Source organism: Microtus pennsylvanicus, chromosome 2 (assembly GCF_037038515.1).
Source record: "Microtus pennsylvanicus isolate mMicPen1 chromosome 2, mMicPen1.hap1, whole genome shotgun sequence".
NCBI lineage: Eukaryota > Metazoa > Chordata > Mammalia > Rodentia > Cricetidae > Microtus > Microtus pennsylvanicus.
This window is the reverse complement of record NC_134580.1, coordinates 106,814,252-106,835,295: the sequence shown is the minus strand read 5'-3', so window position 1 is coordinate 106,835,295 and position 21,044 is coordinate 106,814,252. Positions and strand designations below refer to the sequence as shown.

The 21,044-nt window shown below is 43.9% G+C and overlaps 1 protein-coding gene across 1 annotated transcript in view; it reads right to left on the bottom strand.

Annotated features, from left to right (window-relative positions):
• Mertk (MER proto-oncogene, tyrosine kinase) overlaps nt 1-21,044 on the bottom strand; it is a 102,930-nt gene that overhangs the window by 42,197 nt on the left and 39,689 nt on the right. The window contains exons 5-7 of the mRNA XM_075962114.1: nt 14,467-14,553; nt 12,752-12,867; nt 4,589-4,772 (exon numbers count right to left, since the gene is read on the bottom strand). Coding sequence (XP_075818229.1) covers nt 4,589-4,772; nt 12,752-12,867; nt 14,467-14,553 — 387 coding nt within the window. The remainder of the gene's footprint in view (nt 1-4,588; nt 4,773-12,751; nt 12,868-14,466; nt 14,554-21,044) is intronic.

The window sequence follows — 21,044 nt, the reverse complement described above, 5'->3', positions numbered from 1 at the left end:
CTCTGCCTTCCAAGTTCTGGGATTAAAAACATGTACCACCATAGTGCTACCACACCTAACTCCATAACTAAGTATTTTATTTCTAATAATTTAATCTACATATGGAATTATACTCATCATACTATAATAACAACAGAAAAGGAATAAATGCAATACTCTGGGAGCAATTTTAACATAAACTTAGATACATTTCCCAACGGAAAATTTATGTGGCCACTGAAGGAATTAGGTACACTACGTATATTAATATGAAAAAACTCAACAACAATAGCAAAAAGCCAACATTACACCAATGGGTAGAAGAAATGGCTAAACAGCACATATCAATCCATTTTAATATGTGTGCATATGGTATATATGTATGCGTGTGTGTGTGTGTGTGTGCGCGCGTGCGTGCGTGTGTGTGTGTATGGTATATATGTATGCGTGTGTGTGTATGCGCGCGTGTGTGTGTATGCGTGTGTGTGTGTATATGGTATATATATGTGTGTGTGTGTATATGGTATATATATGTGTGTGTGTATGCGTGCGTGTGTGTGTATGCGTGTGTGTGTGTATATGGTATATATATGTGTGTGTGTGTATATGGTATATATATGTGTGTGTGTGTATGCGTGTGTGTGTGCGTGTGTGTGTATGCGTGTGTGTGTGTATGCGTGTGTGCGTGTATGCGTGTGTGTGTGTATGCGTGTGTGCGTGTATGCGTGTGTGTGTATGCGTGTGTGTGTATGCGTGTGTGTGTGTATGCGTGTGTGTGTGTGCGTGTGTGTGTATGCGTGTGTGTGTATGCGTGTGTGTATGTATGCGTGTGTGTGCGTGTGTGTGTATGTGTATGTGTGTGTGTGTGTATGTGTGTGTATGTGTGTGTGTGTATGTGTGTGCGTGTGTATGTGTGTGTGTGTATGTGTGTGTGTATGCGTGTGTGTGTGTATGCGTGTGTGCGTGTGTGTGTGTATGTGTGTGTGTGTATGTGTGTGTAGACAGAGGCAGAGGTCAACTCGGTGTCATCCTTCAGGAGCTGCCCATCTTTCTTTTCTCTGTTCGAGACAGGATCTCTCACTGGGACTTGGGGTTCTCTGGTTTGGCTAGGATAGATGGCCAAACCTAGGAATCAGTCCTTTCTGCCTCCCCGGTTCCCCGGTGCTAGGATGCTATGTGTGCATTACCATGTTCAGCTTTTCATGTGGGTGCTAGGGACTGAAGACAGCAAGCTGTCTACCAAGATACCAGAGCTATCTTCCCAGCTCCCATATTAACCCATTTCATAAATTAAAAAAAATACATGTTTTATGTATGGAATAAGTAGCATCAATAGGAATGATAAATGCCAAATCCTTGCCTATAATAGAGATCAAATTATATTAATTTAAATTAATTAAACTGTATAGAGATTAAATTATATACTTGTGACTAGCACCCAGCTATCTCAGGCCCTCCAAGAAAGACTTTGACACCCACAAATAAGCAGGAAGCAGTCTTGAGCACCCACCATCTCAATTCCTTCAACCTGCTATGCTTAACTCCCCACCTTTTTAGTATAAGAAAAAGATAAAAATGTTGTAATCTGCTGGCCTGGTCTGTCACCTGGGTACCTGTACCTGGTCCCTATGGCACAGGCCTGCACATACGAATAAATGAACAAACAAATAAACAAGTGCCTAGAACACTGGGAAGTAAATCAAGAAAGATAAACCTGTAGGGTGAGGCAAAAGAGTCCTGTGAGGACACCAAGGAAAGACAGAAAGAGTGATATGAAGGATCAAAGGCATCAGTGCTCAGGAACCACTTAAGCCTGAGGACAGTGGTAACCCTCATCTATCAGACCCAACACCTTTATGACTCAAGGTCACTGGCCAGACCACACAGAATAAATGGTCTGGTCTCCACAGGAGTTATTCATTGCTATTCTGGGCAATGCTGTAGTCTTGCTCAACAAATCTTTAAAGCAAAAACGCAACAAGAAGGGATTGTTTCCTGTAGTCGATTTCCCACTCTCTGGGGGCCCGCCGCCCAGGTCTCAGATACACAGAGACTTATTCTTACTTATGAATGCCTGGCCTCAGTTTGACTTGGTTCTAGCCAGCTTTTTTAACTTAAATTATCCTATTTCTAATTACATTTTGCCTCTGGGCTTTTTATCTTTCTTTAGTCTATGTATCTTTCTTTCCTTCTTACTCTATGGCTGGCTGTGTGGTTGGGTGGCTGGCCCCTGGCGTTCTCTTCTCTTTTTCTCACTCCTGCCTAGCTATTGGCTGTTCAGCTCTTTATTAGACCAATCAGGTGTTTTAGGCAGGCAAAGTAACACAGTGTTACAGAGTTAAACAGATGCAACATAAAAGAATGCAACACATCTTTGCATCATTAAACAAATATTGCACAGCATAAACAAATGTAACACATCTTAAACTAATATTCCACAAAAGTTTTCCATTGGCTCACCTGTGTCCTAAAATAAAGCACACTACTTATTGGAAATTCGTCCAACAAGGTGGTCGGTACTACCAACTCATGGCACTACCAAACAGTTCTAGTCAGGAAAAGATTATCCATGCTAGGTGTCTTTAGTCAGGGTTACTATTGCTGTGAGGAAGTGCCATGACCAAAAGCAAGTTTGGGGGAAAAGGGTTTATTTGGCTGACACTTCCACATCCATAATCTATCTCTGAAGGAAGTCAGGACAGGAACTCAAACAGGGTGGGAACCTGGAGGCAGGAGCTGTTACAGAGGTCATGGAGGGGGCATTGCTTACTGGCTTGCTTATCAGGGCTTGCTCAACCTGCTTTCTTATAGTACCCAGGTCCACCAGCCCAGGAATGGCACCACACACAATGGGCTAGACCCTCCCCCTTTGATAGCTAATTAGGCAAATGCCCTACAGGCTTGCCTACAGCCTGATCTTATAGAGGCATTTTCTTAATTGATGTTCCCTCCTCTCAGATGACTTTAGCTTGTATCAAATTGACATAAAACTAGCCAGAACGCTAGTAAACTAAGAAATCATCCCAGAATGATGCTAGAATAATCAACTAGCCTCACTACATTCGATATGATCTAAAAGTTTAGGCGTGAAATAAAAGAATCAAAGCATGAGCGATATAGACTAGTGAGAATTAGCAGCAGGTTAGGTAAGATTACTAAGAACAAAGAAGATTACTGGATCAGAAGACATAAACAAAAGAAACTCTCCAAAGGAAAAATGAGGAGAGAAAAGTGGGGAGGGATTAGCAGGATATCATTGAATTATGGAACTTCTAATGGTTTGTTGTGCACATAGCCAGAGTCCTTAAAAGAGAGGAGAGGTAAAAAGGGTAAAATTATATGAGGAGTGGGAATGTGCTGCCCAGTGATAGAGCATTTGTATAATATACCAGGTCCAAGATTCGGTCTCCAAAACTGTGAGGGCAAGACGGTAGCCTGAAGTTTCCCAAATGCGATACAAACTACAAACACAGAAATGTAAGAAGTCTCTGACCTTCAAGCACAAGGAATATTAGTAAAACAAAGCTAAAGTTTCTAAGTGTTAGATTGTCCAAAATAGGCGCTGAGGGGAGAAATGGAGACAAAATACATCTTATACACAGAAAACCAAACTCTAGTTTACCATCAACATTACATTGGAAACAAAGCAAGAAAGGAAACAGGGAAACACTGTAATACACTAAAGGAAAAACAGGAACCCCCCCCCCCTTAAAAAACAAAAACAAAAAAACAAAACCAAAATAAAAAAAAAAAACTTTGTACTATTTACTACTTTGCTCCTATAATAAACATCACTGCCAAAGCAACTTGGTAGAGGGAAGGGTTTATCTTATCTTATACTTCCAGGTCACAACCTGTTGTTGAAGGACATAATTCCTAAAAAACTTACGGCCGGGAACCTGCAGCAGAAACCATAAAGGGACAAACTGCTGCTTGCTATTTTGATCTCTGACTGAGGCAGAAGGTTCTCTAAGAGTTCGAGGCCAGCCAAGACCATATAGTGAGACCCTGTCTCAGGCAACCAAATAACCTAACTAGGAACCCTTTAGATAACTGTGAAGTTAGAATTTTATGTAATTAAAAAATGACTCCCCGCTTTGGGTTGCCTGCTATGAATAATAACTTCTGTGCATTATATTTTAATTGAAAATAATAATGGCTTTAAGAATGGTGCCACAGGGCTGAAGAGATGGCTCAGTGGTTAAGAGAACTGACTGCTCTTCTAGAGAACCTGAGTTCAAATCCCAGCAACTATATGGCAGCTAACAGCTGTCTGAAACTCCAGTCTTGAAGATCCACACCCTCACATAGTCACACAGACATACATGCAGGCAAAACACCAGTACACATTGAAAAGAAAGAATGATGCCCCTGTCTTCCCATGTAAAGGAAAATGTTATATACACATAGTACAGATAAGGTTTTGGGGTGGTTTTTTTTTTTTAACTAAGCCTCTTAAATGACAAAGAAACAATTTTCTTCCTATCTTATTGACCACCCCACTAAATGCACCAAATGAGCAGAGTGCACACAACATCAGCTATTGGGGAAGGCTTGCTTGATCACACACCCTTGGGAGGAAATGTTCATTGTATATCTCAGGAATTACCTCCTTCTGTTGTGCTGGCCAGAATCCAAGAGCTTACTGCAGACCAGCCAATTTCATTCCGGCAGGACACACCGATGCTGTAATTAGCCAGGGCTTGCAGCTGCTGGATTTCATACAGATGTGGCGAAGCCGAGGTATTAAAAATCATGACTGAGTCATTACTCAGCAGGTCAGCTTCCTTGACCTGAATGAACAGTGCAGATGTGGACCAGCATTAGTAAGGTGGAGGGAATGCCAGACTTGGGCACACAAGGGCTGGATGCACGTAGCCCTTCCTCTGTGCTGGAGGAAGGACTGTTTTCATTCAGGACACACACAGAATTTCCCATCAGCATTACTTGGGTTACTCATGTCACTCTGGCAACAACTGACGCCCTCAGGAAAATGTCTGCACTACAGAGCTTCACTGTGGCGGGCAACACATAGTTACTGTGATAATTATGTTATTAACATATTAATAATTATAACTCATGCTGTACTCAAATGGAAAGTGGCCCCTCTGCTCCCAGATCCACTTGTGTTCTTTTTAAAATTTTATGTGTATATATATATATATATATACATATACATATATGTGTATGTATATAGTTGTTTTGCTTGCATGTATATCTATGTGAGGATATCAGATCCCCTAAAACTAGAGTTACAGACAGCTGTGACCAGCTATATGGGTGCTGGGAATTGAACTCAGGTCCTCTAGAAGAATAGTCAGTGCTCTTAACCTCTGAGCCATTTCTCCAGCCCCTACTTGAGTTCTTAATCTAGTCTTTTGTTTCATAATATGTAATTTTTTCAATAATTTCCAGATCTCATATTAGAAGATACATTTCTTGACTTTTGTCATCATTATTGTTTTATGATAATTTGAAAAGCAAGCACAAAATATCATCTAAGCACATTTTCAGCACTTCCTAAGGAGTCACATGCTTGTGTTTTTTTTCTTCCAGACTCGGTGTTACCACTCCTTCTGACACAGTACCAATGGCTTTGCTGAGATTTGATTACTCCTGTGTAGTTTATCATGAATTTCAAAGCTCACAACGTAGGGTTGGGGAGATGGCTCAGCAGTTAAGAGCACTGGCTGCTCTTCCAGAGGACCTAGGTTCAATCCATGCTTGTGAGCTAGCAGATGTGGGTCCTGGGAAATAAATTGAGGTTCTCTGGAAGAGCAGAAAGCATTCTTAATCACTGAGCAATCTCTCCAGTCCCTCTTTAAAGCTTTTTATGAGCATATGCTAATTATACATAATAATGGGTTTCATCATAACATTTTCAGGCATGTATATAAATGTGTTTTAATTATATTCAATCCCCATTGCATTCTCTTGTTCCCTCCGCCCCCTTTCTCATCCTGGTCTCCCTTCTACTTTTATGTCATTTTTTTTTTAATTATTTTTTGTTTTATGTGTACGAATGTTTTGCCTGCATGAATGTGTGTGCACCATATACATGCCTAGTGTTGGCAGAGGCCAGAAAAAAGGCACCAGATCCCCTGGAACTGAAGTTTCAGGCAGTTCTAAGCCTTCTTGTGGGTGCTAGGACCCCCAACCTGGTCATGGGAAAAGTAAATAGTGCTCCTAGCACCTGAGCCATCTTCCAGCACCGTCATGGCTTTGTGTGTGTGTGTGTGTGTGTGTGTGTGTGTGTGTGTGTGTGTGTGTGTGTGTGTGTGAAATGAGTTTCCTTAGGATTGCTGACAGGAGCATGGGTGAGGGGTTATTTCCAGAACCACAGGTACCTTACCAGTGGCTAAACTACTGAAAAAGGAGTCCCTCTTTCCCTTCCTCAGTAACTGCCCACAGAGCCTCAAGGAGGAGTAAAGCCCCATGAGCTGCTGCTCCCTGCTAACAATTAGGAATTGCCTATTTATTCTAAGGAAGGAAGAAGGCCTCATAAGCACACACCCTCAGTCCATGACAGGATGTTGGCTGGCCTGGCTTTGTACAGGTCTTGTGTAGGTGACCATAGCTGCAGAATTCGAGAGTGCAATGGCCTTGTCATGCCGGGAAGACCACTGAACCATGTTTAAAATTTCCAGCACTATACCTTGTTGGAGACAGAACCACCCGCACTAGCCAGGGTTCTCTAGAGGAACAGAACTGATAGAGTATATACAAAGGGGATTTATTAGAATGGTTTACAGGGGGCACAGCTAGTCCAACAATGGCTGTCTACCAACAGAAGGTCCAAGAACCCAGTCATTTCAGTTCACGAGGCTGGGTGTCTCAGTTGGTCTTCAGTAGATGTGAGAATCCTGAAGAAGTCAGCTCCAAGGCCAGTGAAGGAACAGGCTCGCAGGTGAGAGCGAGTGTAATGAGGTAGACAGAGCAAGCTTCCTTCTTTAAGGTCCTTTCTGTAGGCTGCCAGCAGGAGGTGTGGCCCAGGTTAAAGGTGGATCATCCCACCTCAGAAGATCTGGATTAAAAGTGGTCTTCCCATTTCAAATAATTTAACTAAGAAAACAATCTCTCCCAGGTGTGCCCAGCTACTTGAGTTTTAGATAATTCCAGATCCGGTCATCTGATTTCTGACCCCAGTCACGCTGACTTCCAAAGTACTAGGCAGGTCTTGAAGAAAGTCAAAGTCTTTCAAAGAGAACAAAGATTCTGAGGTAATAAGAAAATTCTTTTTTTTTTAATCAGAAAATTCTTATCCGGCAATTTACATTTTAGGGGGAAACTGAGGTTATCTTGCCGGAAGAGCCTGTCACCTTTGAACTGCCACACTCCTTTTCGTCTGGGCGAGGCTGAGGTCCATAAACTCACACTTTAGATCCTGCTCTTCCGGCTTCCGGCTTCTGTGTGTGTCTACAATCTCATTCTCAGGCTGTTTCATGGAGGGATACACATCTACAAACACAGCCTCAGGACTCTCCCCACGGAGCCACGACCCTTTCCCAAGCCCCTCGTTTTCATGCCACGCCTGTCCTTAGCGTGCCTTGTGGACAGAGCTAGTGTGACGGTTGGCTTCGCTTCTTTTTAAAGGCCTGTGATTTGTTATCCCGGGCAGAGGTAGGGACTGAACTCCAGGCCTACGCACGTGCTAGGCAACTGCCTGCCACTGAGGTACACTCACCTCTGAGCCTCCTCAAAGTTTCTATTTTGAGAGTCTTGCTAAGTAGCCCAGGCTGCTGGCCAACTTCATTCCCCCTTCTCAGTCTCCAAGTAGCTGGGTTGATGACACACTGGGATTTGCAGCCATCACGCCCAGCAAAAATTTGTCTGCCGTGGAATAATCCTTCTCTACACTGTGTGAATATGTGCCGCTACGACTGGTTTAATAAGCAAGCTGACTGGTCAGTAGTTGGACGGGATACAAACTGAGAATGATGGGATGAGGAAGGGCAGAGTGAGAGGAGACACTAGCCAGCCACCAAGGAAGCAGGACATATAGAAAATGAGTTAACAAGCCATGAGCCATGTGGCAAAGCATAGAGAAGAAATATGTGTTAATTTAAATGAACAGGTAGTAACAAGCCTGAGCTATTGGGCGAGCATGTGCAATTAATAGTAAGTCTCCAAGTTGATTATTTGGGAGCAGGCAGTTGGGACAGGAAAACTCCACCTACATCTGTCCTTCTCATTCTATAACATGAAGATCCCTGCTCTTGCCTGGAGTTGCTTTAGTATTGCCCAGTGGTCCTTTCTGCTTATCTCTCTCCACTCCAACAGAAGCTCACCCTGAAGAGCACGCACAGTTGGCAATGTTTTTGGGGAAGCTGGGAAGCACAGGAAAGGATGGTTTCTATCTCATCCAGTATACCTTTCTCGAATCTCCTTAAAATGTTTACTTCCTTGCCTTTACCGCCACCAAAACTCCACAATTGCCTCCACGTTGTCCACCAGATCTATGTTCACAGAGCGAGAGACCTGGGTTCTTAGCAAAAATCTAGTTCTTGGCCAAATTCCCCATCCTCCCCCTGCCCCATCCCATTTTGCGTATTTCCTGTTTGGGAATGGGGTTGGTTATAGGTGAGATTAGAAGTGGTTTTTCTAGTACATGTATGTATGTATATATGTATATATATGACAGAACAGTAGTGGGTAAAACAGAAGCAATTTGGGGGGGAAATATTTAATCGAAAGAATGAATTCCCTTAGTAAGGGAGGTACAACGAAGGCTATGGGTGTAGTGTTCTTAGTCAGGATAGGTGTGTTTGCAGTTTAGCATAAGGACCATAAATAGACATTTTGGAACATTTTGGGATCCCCTGGGGGATACTATGAGGGTGGCGTGGAAGCTGAGTTCCACCTCTGACTCAGACCTTATGGGTGACAGGAAGGTACCAGCTGGCCTGAGAAGCCACCACTGTTCAAGAAACAAGGACCATGTGCTTATCTTGGGGGTGGCTTTTTGGCAGAAATTATTTTTTGTTCTTTCATATTAAACTATGCACTGACTTCCTGGTGACCAACCACTAAAACTAAGGTGGAGGAAACCTTTGGCTCTCTGCCCCAATCCCTTTTCCGGAACCCTGTGTGAGCATTTACAGGCAGGCTCTTGGGAAAATATAGAATTTCTAAAATGGTCCTCCTCTGTGGACCCGGCGGGAAAAGGGCACAAAATGGCAAGAAGCATGTGAAGGAGCTAAAAATAGAAATGGAGTGTGTGTCCCAAAAACGGACGAAGAAAGAAGACATAGCCAGGATCAAAGGAAGGGAAAGGGTGTGTCCCGATAGGTAGCAGCCAGTTTAAAAGGGCGATGAGCTACAATCCGTACTTGGACCCTTCAGGAAGGGGGACACACTGCAGACAGCTTCTAGATTCCCTGCAGGGCTTCCATAGAAAACAAAGGGTACTCTATTAAGTGCGAAGTTCAGAAAAATAAAAACCAGGTTTTAAGATAGGTAAACATCAAGATTACTCGTGTCACTTAGCTGGCTTTCCTGTGTCTAACAATTCCACCAGAGATGGGGGCGAGAAAGAGTGAAGGGAGGCTGAGCTAGCAGGTATCTGAGTGCAGAATGACCACATCTGGACCATGCGGTCCAAGGTGGGCAAGGGGAGCCTGTCGTTTGTCTGCCCTGGGATGCTTTTTTCATTTAGGCCATGACTCTGCGAAGCCACAGCAAAGTCAGAGAGAATGGGTTAAGCTGGTGCTTGATTCTTCACCTTCCAAAGTGACCTGGTGCTTCCTGACATGCCGCTGTCTCACCTACCTCACGTCTACCCTGCGGCTCTCTCTCTCAAGGTGGGGGTGGCAGTAGCAGTTCTCTCTGTCTCCTGAACTTTGTCACTCTCAAGAGGAAAGGTATTGCCATACCCTCTCTGGCTCCTCAATTCAGCAGCTTAAACTTGTTGCCTTTCAGAAGCCTGTCTGTCACTTCAGCTATGTCTGTAAGACTAAATGTCAACACCCATTACTGTACTCTGTAATAGAGCTCTGAACTCACATGATGTGGGATGGCCTTCTGTATGTGTGTTGCTTTATTGGTTGATGAGTAAGGCCAGGTAGGAAATCTGAACAGAGATATATAGAGGGAATAGGTAGAGTCAAAGAGATGCCATGTAGCTGCCAACGGAGAAAGATGCTGATGTAGGAACCTCTCTGGTAAGCCACAGCCTTGTGGTGATACACAGATTTTTTTTTAAAAAGGGTCAGTATAAGAGCTAGGTAAGAATACACCTGAGCTATTGGCCAAGAAGTATTGTAATTAATATAGTTTCTGTGTGATCATTCAGGTCTGTGGGGCAGGCAGGAACAAAAGAACAGTCTCTGTTAACACTCACGCAGAGCAAAACTGATGGAATTAAAGGGAGAAAAGTTGAAGAAAAATAAGAGTTGAGACCCTGACTCCTCATTCCCAGTTATAGACAGATAGAAGCCCTAGACAGAAGATCAACAGGGATACAGGATAGACTAAGACAATGAACCGACTCGGCTAAACCATTCGGCACAGAACACTCCTGACAGCTGGTTTACGTCATCCTCAGTCCTTGGCAGTCTCCAGGACAGGACATAACACTGTGTCATTCAACCGGCCTTAATAGATTTTAAATGACCAAAATTAATCTAAGCATCTTCTAATGGAACGTTAGAAATAAACAAAGAAGTTGAGGACCTGGCTTAATGGGTAAGAACACTTGCTGCACAAGATTGGAAACCCAAGTTCAGATCAGCAGCACCCATGTAAAAAGCTGAATGCGACTGTGCACACAGACCCTTGTAGCCCCAGTGCTGTGGGCGCAGAGGCAGGAGAATCTCTGGGGCTTGCTGACTGCCAGCCTTGCTCCAGGTCTCAGTGAGAGATTCTGATGGAGAGTGATAGGGCAGGACACCAGATGGCCTCCTCTGGCTTCCACACATGCATGGGTATATGCACCTGTATACACACAGGTGCGGGCACCACATACACATAAAAGAATAATAAAAAAAGTGTGGGATTTAAACACATTCCTAAATAATCAAGAAAACAAAAAATCGTAAGGAAAAAGGCAAAACAAAAACAAGCAAGAAACCCATTGAGATGAATGAGAACACAGCAAAATAAAAATCTCATGGGGCTATATCTCAAGCCATGCTTACAGAGAAATGGACGGCACAGACGTGCAGCATAAATGCCCATATTAAATTTTTCTCAATGAGGCATGGTGGCACACGCCTATAATGCTAAGTGCTTTGGAGGCTGAAACAGGAAGAGCAAGAGTTCATGGTTATTTATGGCAATAGTGAGTTGAAGGCCAGTATAGACTACACGAAGCCGACTCTGTCTTTAAAAAGTTCATTAATCAGTCAATCGGGAGGATTTCCTGGTGAGAGATTGTAGACACAAGAAAGGCTAGCACTTACAGGGCTTGGCAGATTCACAAATAAAGTCAGGCAGGGATTAAGCCAGGCGGGGAGCGGTAGGGCAAAGACAGATACTATTTTAGAGATACTGCCTGTTTTTATTTTTCAGAGAAGGAACAGCTGTCAGATAAGAGGAGGAGGCACCAAGAACAGAGAAATTAATTTCAGTTGGTATGAAAAACATCTGTTAATAAACACAAAATTCTCTGGAAGTCACTTCCCCAAACTGAGTTGGAATGACTAATCTATGTTAGGCTAACGTGCTTGTCTTTTTTAACATTAATTTTATGTATTATTATTATCATCATCATCATCATGGGGGAACACTTTGTGCCACCATACACAACTGGAGGTCAAAAAACAATTTCCAAGACTCAATTCTTTCCTTCTACTGTAGAATCCAGGAATCAAACTCAGGCTATCAGGTTTGTGTGGCATCTTGCTGGCCAGGTTAACATGATATCTGGTTTTAATGAGAAAACCAGATATCCAGGAAACCAAGAACGATTCCATCCCTATGCATGATAAAGGACAAGGCAGAATCACACTGTCAGCAGACAGTCCCCAGGTGACTGGTAACTCGCTCCTATACACTGTGTCTGACCTGACTGTGGAGTTAGTGGTTCTCTAGCTCTGGTGTCGGCATCTGATCTTCGCAGGCCTGAATTCTGGTCCGGTCACCCACAGAAGAGCCTACAGCGCTAGTGGGTTTTAAGCAAGAGATACATATCCACAGAATGCCTTGGCCACAGTGGGGACTCAGTAAGTAATAATACTATTGCCCATGTCTGTTTTCACACAAGGAACACTCAAGAGCACAGCCTATCACATGACAAGGTATCATTTAGGGCGACTCACCCATATTTTTCCCAGCCCTGTTTCATAGTAGCTTTAGGTACTGTTAAAAGGAACTGAAGATTCTATAAGACCAGCAATGCCCAGGTTTCCCAAGAGACAGTGGCTAAAGGGCTTCATTTATCAGTGCACGTGACCCACCTTGGGCTGGTGCAACTGTCCTTTGTAACACCTGCCTAGGAAGAGCCATACTGGGAAGGAGGTGTGCAGCCTCCTGGACCCTTGGTCACAAACCGGCTCTCATTCAGGGAGAATTTTTGGAATTTATACGAATCTTGGTAATTTATAAAGAATTATTCCCGGCCTCATGACCTTTGTCCTTGGAGACATGTTTCTCTCCTGGTTGGGTCCTAGGTCATAACGCAGCACTGTGGCCAGAACATTAGAGACAGCTGCGACAGTGGACACTGAGTAGGGGAGTGGAAGGGGCTCTGAGCAGAAGTGGAGAAATACCAGCCACGCCCACCTTGGGGAGGAGGAGGAAAAGCCAGAGCGCACTCTCCATTCTGGAGACTTACCTGAATGCTGCAGTTCTGAAATGGGGAGTATCCATTGAAACCTGGGACCCAGGAGACCAGGATGCTGTGTGCTGTGCTGCTGAGGATGTGGACTTCAGTTGGTGGGAAGGGGATTGCTATGGAAAAACAAACACACACACACATATAATCACAATGATAAGTCACAGGGCACCACAAACCAGTGGCTCTCGACCTGTGGGTCTCAACTCCTTTGGGGGTCAACCACCCTTTCACAAGGGTCATCTAAGACCATCAGAAAACAGATATTTACATTATGATTCATAATGGTAGCAAAAAAATAATTTTATGGCTGGGGTCACCACAACATGAAGAACTGTATTAAAGGGTCACAGAGTTGGCAAGGTTGAGAACCACTGCTCTAGACCAAGGTGGTCTTGGTTACAAAGACAATAAGTTTTCAAATAAATAAAAGAAACACAAGTTTGGCTTCAGTGCTGGGGAGATAAGGGAGAAGGACCAGAATTTCAAGGTCACCTTGTCTTAAAATAAACACATAAGAATTCCACAAGCTTTGGAAACAGGATTGAACTTTTAAAGAAATTTTCGGTGAGATTATGCATGACACATAAACGTCAATGTTTCCATTTTATACATGTCTAAACTCTAAGAAGTTTAAACCTCGGTAAAAGGTCTTTACAAGTCTACACCCACTCGTGGATTTCTGAGATTCCCAACATGCCTTTGAAAACTGTAAGAGCGGAATTTGTAGAAAGGAAGGAAGTTATACACTTCCTCCGGGAGTCACTTTTAGTTTGCGTTTTGGTTTTTTTTTGGTTTTTTGTTTTTGCAATGAACTCTTACAAAATGCCATTTCCTATCCTTTATCCAGTTGATTTACTGAAACCGAAATCATGACTCTAGCTTTAGTTTTAAGTTCCCTTCTCTGCATGCCCAACCTTTAACTTATTCAACACGGTCCACCTTTTTTTCTTGTGCTTCTCTGATTTCCCAAGGATAAGAGAAAAGAACCACAAACCCAATCTTGATTCTCCACTATCTAAAGATCAGAGAGTAAAACATAAAACGTGTTTGCGTTTCCATGAGTAAGGGTGACGATACAGAGGTAAAGTGGAATTTGCTCCTAGGTTTTCCTTTCCTTCCAGGTTTTGGGTTTAATACTTGCTATCACACAGGCGTAGAGGAGAGGTGATGAGCTGCAGTGTCTCTGCTCACATCTGCCTCTCACTCTGCTACTGTCAATCAACTGCCCCGTGAGCTCCCACCTAGGGAAACGCAAGTGCACAAGGGAAGGGAGAGGAGGAGACAGATGGGCATCCCTCTCGTTCTGAGTCTCTCTTGTTAGACTCAGATCAGGCTCAGTTGACCCACTCTTCATAAGAGTCCCTGGCCAGCCCATCTCTGGGCTCTTCAAAGGCTAATGAGGACAAGTACAAGGTGGAGGAGGGAAAAGTGAAAACAGGTAAAGCTTCCAGCTTATTTTCTCCCTGTGCTAAGCAGGGCCACACTGGCTAAGGCTTAGCAATGATTTATGCGCCAGGTATTGCTATGCGTGTTCTACTTATATTAAATCATCAAGCCTCAAAATAGGTAGGCTTTATAATCGCCCCTATATCTTCTTTCCCAAACAGCACTGACACTCAAGAGGAGAAGGGACTTGTCTACTGTCACAAAGAAAATCAGTGGGCACGCCAGACCCCCAGGAGATGGTGGAGAGCCCTGGCCTTCCTGCTCACCTTTGATGTTGATCTGCACACCCTTGGTCACCGTGAGTCCTTTGTCATTGTGGGCCTCACAGCTGAAGACGGCTGTCTCGGTCAGACCTGGGGTGGAAGGACACTTGTGAGATTCGAAGCAGAGAAAGAGGTTGTGCTGTGCTAGAAAGCTGTGACTTGGCCACCTTTGAGTTCTTGGTTCATAGCTTCTAGCCTAAAGGGCAAAATTAACCTAAAAATATGTATAAAATATATAAAAGATGTAAAAGATACAGTGCTAGCTACAGAAAAACAAACCTGAGACGAAGGTACTAGTACCCAGAGCAGGGTAGCCCTGGACCTGGGGCAGCTGCTTTCATTCGTTCAATTTTTAAATGTCAAGGTAGTGAATTTAGACTTTTCTCTCTTCTTTTTTTTTTCTTTAAGTAGGGGAGGGGTTGAGACATGGTCTCTCTATGTAGTTCTAGCTGTCCTGGAACTCATTATGTAGACCAGGCTGAACTCTATAGGCCGGCTTAAACTCACAGACCTCCACCTGTCTCTGTCTCCTGAGTGCTGGGATTAAAGGTGTGCACCCCCACCTCCAGCCAGAGTTTAGTCGCAAACACAGCAAACACCACACAAGGACGTGCAGGCAACGATGGGGCTCATCAAAGAGGAGCAGGAACCAAGGGAAAGAGTTTCCAATGCCTAAGGCTGGAACTGGCAGAGCAAGAAAGTCATGTGACGGTGAATTACAACCCAAAGTATGCAATACAAAGAACCTGAAACTTTATTAGGTGTTATTAACTTTATTAGCTTTCAAGTCCTCTATATTGATAAAAATGGCAGATTAAATAAATGCTTTAGTAGTCTATATAGAGTCTCCTTCCTTAAGGAGGCTGGTGGAGCATGGCTTGGGAAAGGGGAGAAGGAGGGCAGCCTTAGGACACAGAAACGGACCACGCCCATCTCTGCCAGGCTGGCCAAAGTTCACGCCCGGAAGTGATTGCTCATCTTGACAGAATGTACCCTGAGATGATAGAAATAGCAGCTCCATTCTGTGACAGTCCTCTTGAAACGCAAAAGCTTGTTCTGTTCATATGAGAAATATCAGACAGGCCCAAGTTGTGGAACAGTCTATAAAACACCTGCCCAGCAATCTTCAAAACCACCAAGACGAGGAGAACAAGGAAAGTTTGACCACAAGGTGCCTAATCAGACAGGCACAGAGGACTGAGTAGAGCGGAGTGTGACGTCCTGACTTCTGGGACAGGTGTTAAAAATCTAAGAAAATCTGGACGTTAGCTAATAAAGATGTATCAGCATTGAGACATCAATGGTAACCAATTTATCACACTACTGTAGGGCATTAAAAGTAGGAGAACATGCAGAAGGGGTCTATTGAGATTCTATGTTCTATCTTAACCGTTTTCTTCAAAGATGTGTATATCTGTACCAGTGCAAGTACGGAAGTTAGAGAACAAAAAGGAATGGATTCACTTCTTCTACCATGCTGAAACAGTTTCTCTTGCTTCTGCTACTGTGCAGCCCCCTCCTGGCTAGCAATTCCCTGACTTTGAGTCTCATCTCACCATATTAGGAGGGTTGGGATTACATATGAGGAAGGCTGGGATTACATATGAGGAAGGCTGGGATTACATATGAGGAGGGCTGGGATTACATATGAGGAGGGCTGGGATTACATATGAGGAGGGCTGGGATTACATATGATGAGGAAGGCTGGGATTACATATGCGTGCTATTGATCCAGCCTCGTCTGGATGTTCTGGGCTGGGGAACTCCGGTTTTCAGACTCATGTGGCTGGTGCTTCACCCACTGACCAGCTCCACAGTTTTACTGCACAATCTAAAACTATTTTAAAATGTAATTTTTTAAAAAACAAACCTATATGTACTATGCAGTTGGTCTGGAAACTTCTATATCTTTAGGACACAAAAGCAGTATTACCATAAACTGAAGATAGATATAGTTTTGTTTTTTGGGGTTTTTTTTTGTTTTGTTTTAAAAAAAAGTATGCCACAACTTGCTTTTACCTAAAAAGCTTAATTTGGGTGCTGGAGAGATAGCCGGTGGTTAGGGCATGTATTACTCTTCAGAGGACCAGAGTTTGGGTCCCAGCACCCATGTCAGGTAGCTCACTGACGTCATCTCTAGAGCATCCTTGAGCCTCTTCTGGCATTTGGCTCATCTGCACTTACAGGCCCACATACCCACATATAGGCATATACATAATTAAAAACAACAAATTTATATAGTTTTCTTCGGCCTACTTCATAAGGAATTTTCCATCCAGAGTTTTGAAAATTCCCAGCTAGTCACTAATAAACTGACCTTGAAAAATGAGAGGCAGAAAAACAAAACTGTCTACAAGATAACAGCAGTCATTAAGGCTAGAAAAGTTGTCCAATATCGATGTCCACATGGCCAGTACTGTGTCAGGGCTACGGCCAAGTGGTCAGTATGGGGCAGAGAATTATGTTTGAAGATATTGTAAGGGGGAAAAAATGCAACTCTGATTCTCCACCCCGACACACACACACACTGCTCACACGCATGCATACACACACACACACACACACACACACACACACACACACACACACACTGCGGGTAAATTCCTGTTACTTTCCACTCAGAGGAAGGCTCTCCCTGGTGCCTGAGTTTTCCTGACTAGGCATGGCCCCTCCAGGAAAAATCAACCCTGCATTTCTGCCCTCTGACTCTTACGGTGACTTTTCCTTTCTCTGAAAAACAGTACACCGTGAATGTATTTTACTTTTGTGAGACAAGGAGTATTTCCCTCACTCTGGAGGGAACTCCTAAAGCGGATTGTTTAGTTAAACGTTCTTGACCATCTAAAACACCGAGGACTGTGGCATTGGCCAGGAGCCATGTCCTTGTGTGTTTGACCACTTCCTCTCAGGTGAATGGTGAAACCGCTCCTGTTTTGTATGGTGACTGACACAAATAATCGGTTCTCTGGAACCAGACATTTTATATCACACCCCTCACTTGAGTCTGTAAAGGATGCTTGTGAATGAACATCCGTGAGGGATCATGCAGTGTCTACAGATCTTCTATTGTCTCTCAGAAATTCTGATGTCTACAATGGAAAAATTTTCATTATTTAAGTAGCTGAATAAAATGTGATTGTAGAGATCTTGGAAACAGGCTAGAATGTAGGAACTTGAGCACACTTAATCCCCAAACCTACCTGCGATATTTTGATAGCAATCTCATCCATTGAAATCCCTCTTCTTCCAAGAGTTGAAAATTTCCCCCATGATTTTCTACTTCTCTCAGGAAGTCTACTCTAATAGCATCCGTGTGTGCTTGAAAATCTTTGAATAATAACCTTATGATTTTCTTTCTTTGGGGTTGATTATACTTATAGTAATTATCAGGATATAACTAATTAGTATGAAAAATTACGTTTTTTTTCTTTTGTCAGTGAGGAGGATGACACCCAAGACTTCATGTATGACTGACAAGCTATACTTCCCCCCAGAAATGTATCTACTTTGCCAGATCAAACTGGAAGGCTTTGTGCATGCTGTCTAGAAAGTCCTTAACCCCGAGACAAAGTACCACAGCAGCTGTTCTCAGAGTCAGCCCCACAGATTTCTAGAGAACCCAGGGACACTTGCTCTCAAAGGTTAGCTTACTCTTATAATAACAGTGTTGTTTCCCTTTTCATGTTCATTATCTCACGAGTGTATGAAGGAATTTTCCAGAGGCTGATGTCATGCGGTGATATCATGCGGTCTACTCGTCAGCGGAACATGGGCTTGCATATCTTTGTCTTATATCTTTTCCATCTTTCTAATTCAGTAACCAGAAAAGCATAACTAGTCCAAAAGTTGTTTTAAGACTTAAAGGAACCCTGACACCAAATTCTTTGAGAGTTGATAATCCTGCTGGGATTCTGGGGGAGGGTGGGGGAGGGAGCACCAACTCCTCCTGGCAAAGGGAGGGAGAAGTGAGAGGCAAACAGCAGGTGGCAAACAACAACAACAACAACAGATGAACAAACAAAAGCCACCTGCGTGGTCTCGGTCAAGCTTTGCAGTTAGGAAAGGGTAAATACACAGAATGGGGAGCAAGACAGGGCCCCTCTCAGTCACCAAGTGGGGTGCATTCCGCCAGTCTCCGCGTCACAGCCAGGCCTCTGACTGTCAGGCTACAACATTCCTCTTGACTTTCTGATCTCCCAGAGGAGACACACCCATCCTACCAGTTCCCAAGAGCTTGCAAACACTTGGCTCTTATTTAGAAAAATTAAGTTTTGGCTCCATCAGAAAACACAGGGGTTCTATTTTCATTCATTCATTCATTCATTCATTCATTCATTCATTCATTCGTCTGGGGTTCAGCAGATGGCTGGAGGCTAGCACCTATCCTTTGATTCCAATTACTCGTAACAAAACTTTCAGGAAACATACATGGAGTATGAACTACAAAAATCAATTCCAAGCTGAGCAAGAGAGGAAGAGTTGGCCCAACGGCAAAACAGGTTGATTTCACTGAAATCCAGGATGTCACTGTAGCTCCCTGAAGAGGGCAACTGCCACACGGTTCCCATCCTCAGAAGTGGACGAGTGCTTAAAGTGGCTAACGCGGGACTTGATTTTAGATCAAGCAGGAAGTTATTTTTCCTCTTTGTATTTTTTTTTTTCAAAGTGTACACAGGGTCAGAAAAACAGTTCACAGCAGATGCCTCAACAGCACAAGGCACCGACACCAAACTGGAACTCCCAGAGACGGCTCCAGCACTGCTCCGTATAGGCAGGAGGTTGATGCCCACAAGCAGAACTGATGCCAGCAGACAGAAATGGAAACCCATCCAAACAAAGGCAACTCTCTCTGAAACTACACAGGCACGTACAGCTCCAGGGGCACCCTCCCTTCACCCCACAAGGTGTCCATTCTCCGCGTGCCAGGGACAGAACCAGGACCTCCTTCTAGGCCAGAGCTCCACCACAGAGCCACACCCTTGCCCCGTGTAACTTTTCCCTTAAGCTATTTTGGTTTAGCGGCACTAACTTCCCAAGTAGTCTCTTCGACACAGCCAGACTAGCTATGCATGCAGAGTGATGAGCAAGAAAAACCAGCTCCTGCTCCCTTGCCTGGCTCCCTCTGCGGAGAAACAAAAGTCACCAGGTTGGAATAAACCTGAGTGTTTTATAGCCCAAACCCTTGGGGCTTTCTGGGAAGAAAAGGATCAGTGAAACTCAGCTCTCTACCCTCCCTCCCGCAGATCCTGACAGCTCAGGGTAGGTCTGCAGTGCCTGAGACGGCTTGCACTGGGTTCTGTTGAGTCTCTACCCCAAGCCCCAGCGTGGCATTCTACGCCCCTCTTGTTCCCCCTCTCATCACCCCGTTTGAGAAATGGCAGTCTCTGACCCAGACCTGAGATATTTTAAGGAACTTTGAGGAACAATATGTTCCCTTGAGGGAAGGACAATCACAGTTGCTGAGGAAGCGACTTCCAGGAGCACAGTCAGGCCAAGTTTCTGAGTTCTTGATTAAGCAACCCTGAAATTTAATGAAATAAACAATCCTGCTTTTTCATCTTTTTTTTTTCTTTCCTAGTGTCTGTCTTTCTACCAGAGAAGGCAACACTCAGAACACATTGCATGGGTGAAATGGCTCGTGACTTTAGAACTCAGTCTGTCCTGGTTGCACTCACAAATACTGAGTACTCACAACGTACCACACATTTCCCCCCAGGAGCTTGGGATGTCTTTAAGAATAAAAACAAAGATTCCTGTCCCTTAGAATTCACATGCTCCCAGAGCAAAATGAAGCATATGACCTGACAGACAAGTTGAATGCTGTCAGAAGGTGACAGGTACTAGGGACACCAAGAGGATTGGATGGTATGGGAGGGTGGGAGATACAGCCTCCATTTTCAACAGAGGGAGGGGTTTCAGGTAACTGTTTGAGAAATTCCCCTGAGAGGGGAATTGCCTAGGGTAAGAGAATGAACCTGCTATTATGGGTCAGCCTGTGGGATCCCTAGCAAATAAACAGGTGAGAGGCTTTTATCAGAGAGGCACAGGCCAGGGATGGGGATGAAGTGTGTGTGTGTGTGGGGGGGGGGGGTATGGGGAGGATGGGAGGTGTGGCACATGCTTAATCTCTGCACTTGGGAGGCAGAAATAGGTGGATCTCCATGAGTTTGAGGCCAGCTTGGTCTACAGAGCGAGTTCCAGGACAACCAGGACTACACACAGAGAAACCTTATCTCTAAAAAATGAAAATAAACAAACAAGCAAACAAAACCATAGAGGCCTGGGAAGCCTGGAGCTCTCCAGGAGGACTGCGTGACCCGGCTTGGGCCAGGCCTGCCACATCTGTCCTCTGGAGAAGACTTTAAACCAGCTTCTGAATAGTTCCAAATTGGTTCCCGATTTCAAAATAGGCATTAAAAAGGCAATGGGAGTGAAAGCGAACCTTCACGGCAAGCATTACAAGAACAAGGAACTCATTTGTATAAATTCTGACTGTCATGGCTACTACAATAAATATTCGTAACTATATCTAGCTAATGAAAACAAAAACTAGTTTAGTTATCTGCTAGTTATGCATTTAA